The 915-nt window shown below is 44.3% G+C and overlaps 1 protein-coding gene across 1 annotated transcript; it reads left to right on the top strand.

Annotated features, from left to right (window-relative positions):
* Positions 1 to 220: 220 nt before the first annotated feature.
* LOC308522627 (metallothionein-1A-like) lies at positions 221 to 406 on the top strand (the record flags this gene model as incomplete). Its single annotated transcript, XM_081096098.1, has 1 exon — positions 221 to 406. The coding sequence occupies one exon, from the start codon at positions 221 to 223 to the stop codon at positions 404 to 406; it is 186 nt and encodes a 61-aa protein (XP_080952224.1).
* Positions 407 to 915: the final 509 nt, after the last annotated feature.

Raw genomic sequence — 915 nt, forward strand, 5'->3', positions numbered from 1 at the left:
AACTCTCTTCCTGAAACAACACAGTTCATATTTTGAAGACCAGAGCTTATTAAGGAAATTACTCAAAACATGTTGCAACTGCACCAATACACTGATATCCCAGGCGCTGCCCATCACACCTTTTGTATTTAATAACCTGTGGACCTTGACCTCATGCTGCACCAGCGTTGAGTGCTTCTTCTCCTCTTGCTTTGGACCTCCTGCTCCAGCTCTGCTTGAAATGGACCCCCACCACTCTTGCTCCACTGGAGGCTCCTGCACCTGTGGCAGCTCCTATAAATGCAAAGATGGCAAATACACCTCCTGCAAGAGGAGCTGCTGCTCCTGCTGCCCCGGGGGCTGTGCCCAGTGTGCCCAGCACTGCGTCTGCAAAGGAGCATCGGACAAGTGCAGTTGCTGTGCATGATGTCAGGGGAGCCTGCTCCCCAATGTAATAGAGCAACATGTTCAAACCTGCATTTTTTTTTATTCCACCCTGACCCATTCGCTATATTCTCTGTTCTATTAAATATGCGAAGGATAATAAAAGTTGTTGACTTAAAAAAAAAAATAATCTGTGGACCTTCATGGTTTAGTACAAGTGGAAAATGAACCAAGAGAACAAACTTACATTCTTTCCTGAAAGGGGATTTTCACACAACATACTGTCTGTCCAATACACCTCCATGCTTCTAGTGGGTTCTGCCGGTAGTTTTCCTAAGCCACCTCCATTGCCTGTCTGGCCAGAAAAGATCACTTTTTTAATGGTCCTGGTTGACTGTAAATAACTGTATTTGTTTAATTGCTTGGGATTTTCCTTCAATCATCCCTTTATTGCAGGAATATATTAAAAAGCGTTAGACACTTTCACATGCACTACGTCATTTGATCCCCAAAACTCTAAGATAAGCAGAATGCCCCCATTTTGCAAGCAGG

Source organism: Myotis nattereri (assembly GCF_964212035.1).
Source record: "Myotis nattereri genome assembly, chromosome: 7".
NCBI classification, from domain to species: Eukaryota; Metazoa; Chordata; class Mammalia; order Chiroptera; family Vespertilionidae; genus Myotis; species Myotis nattereri.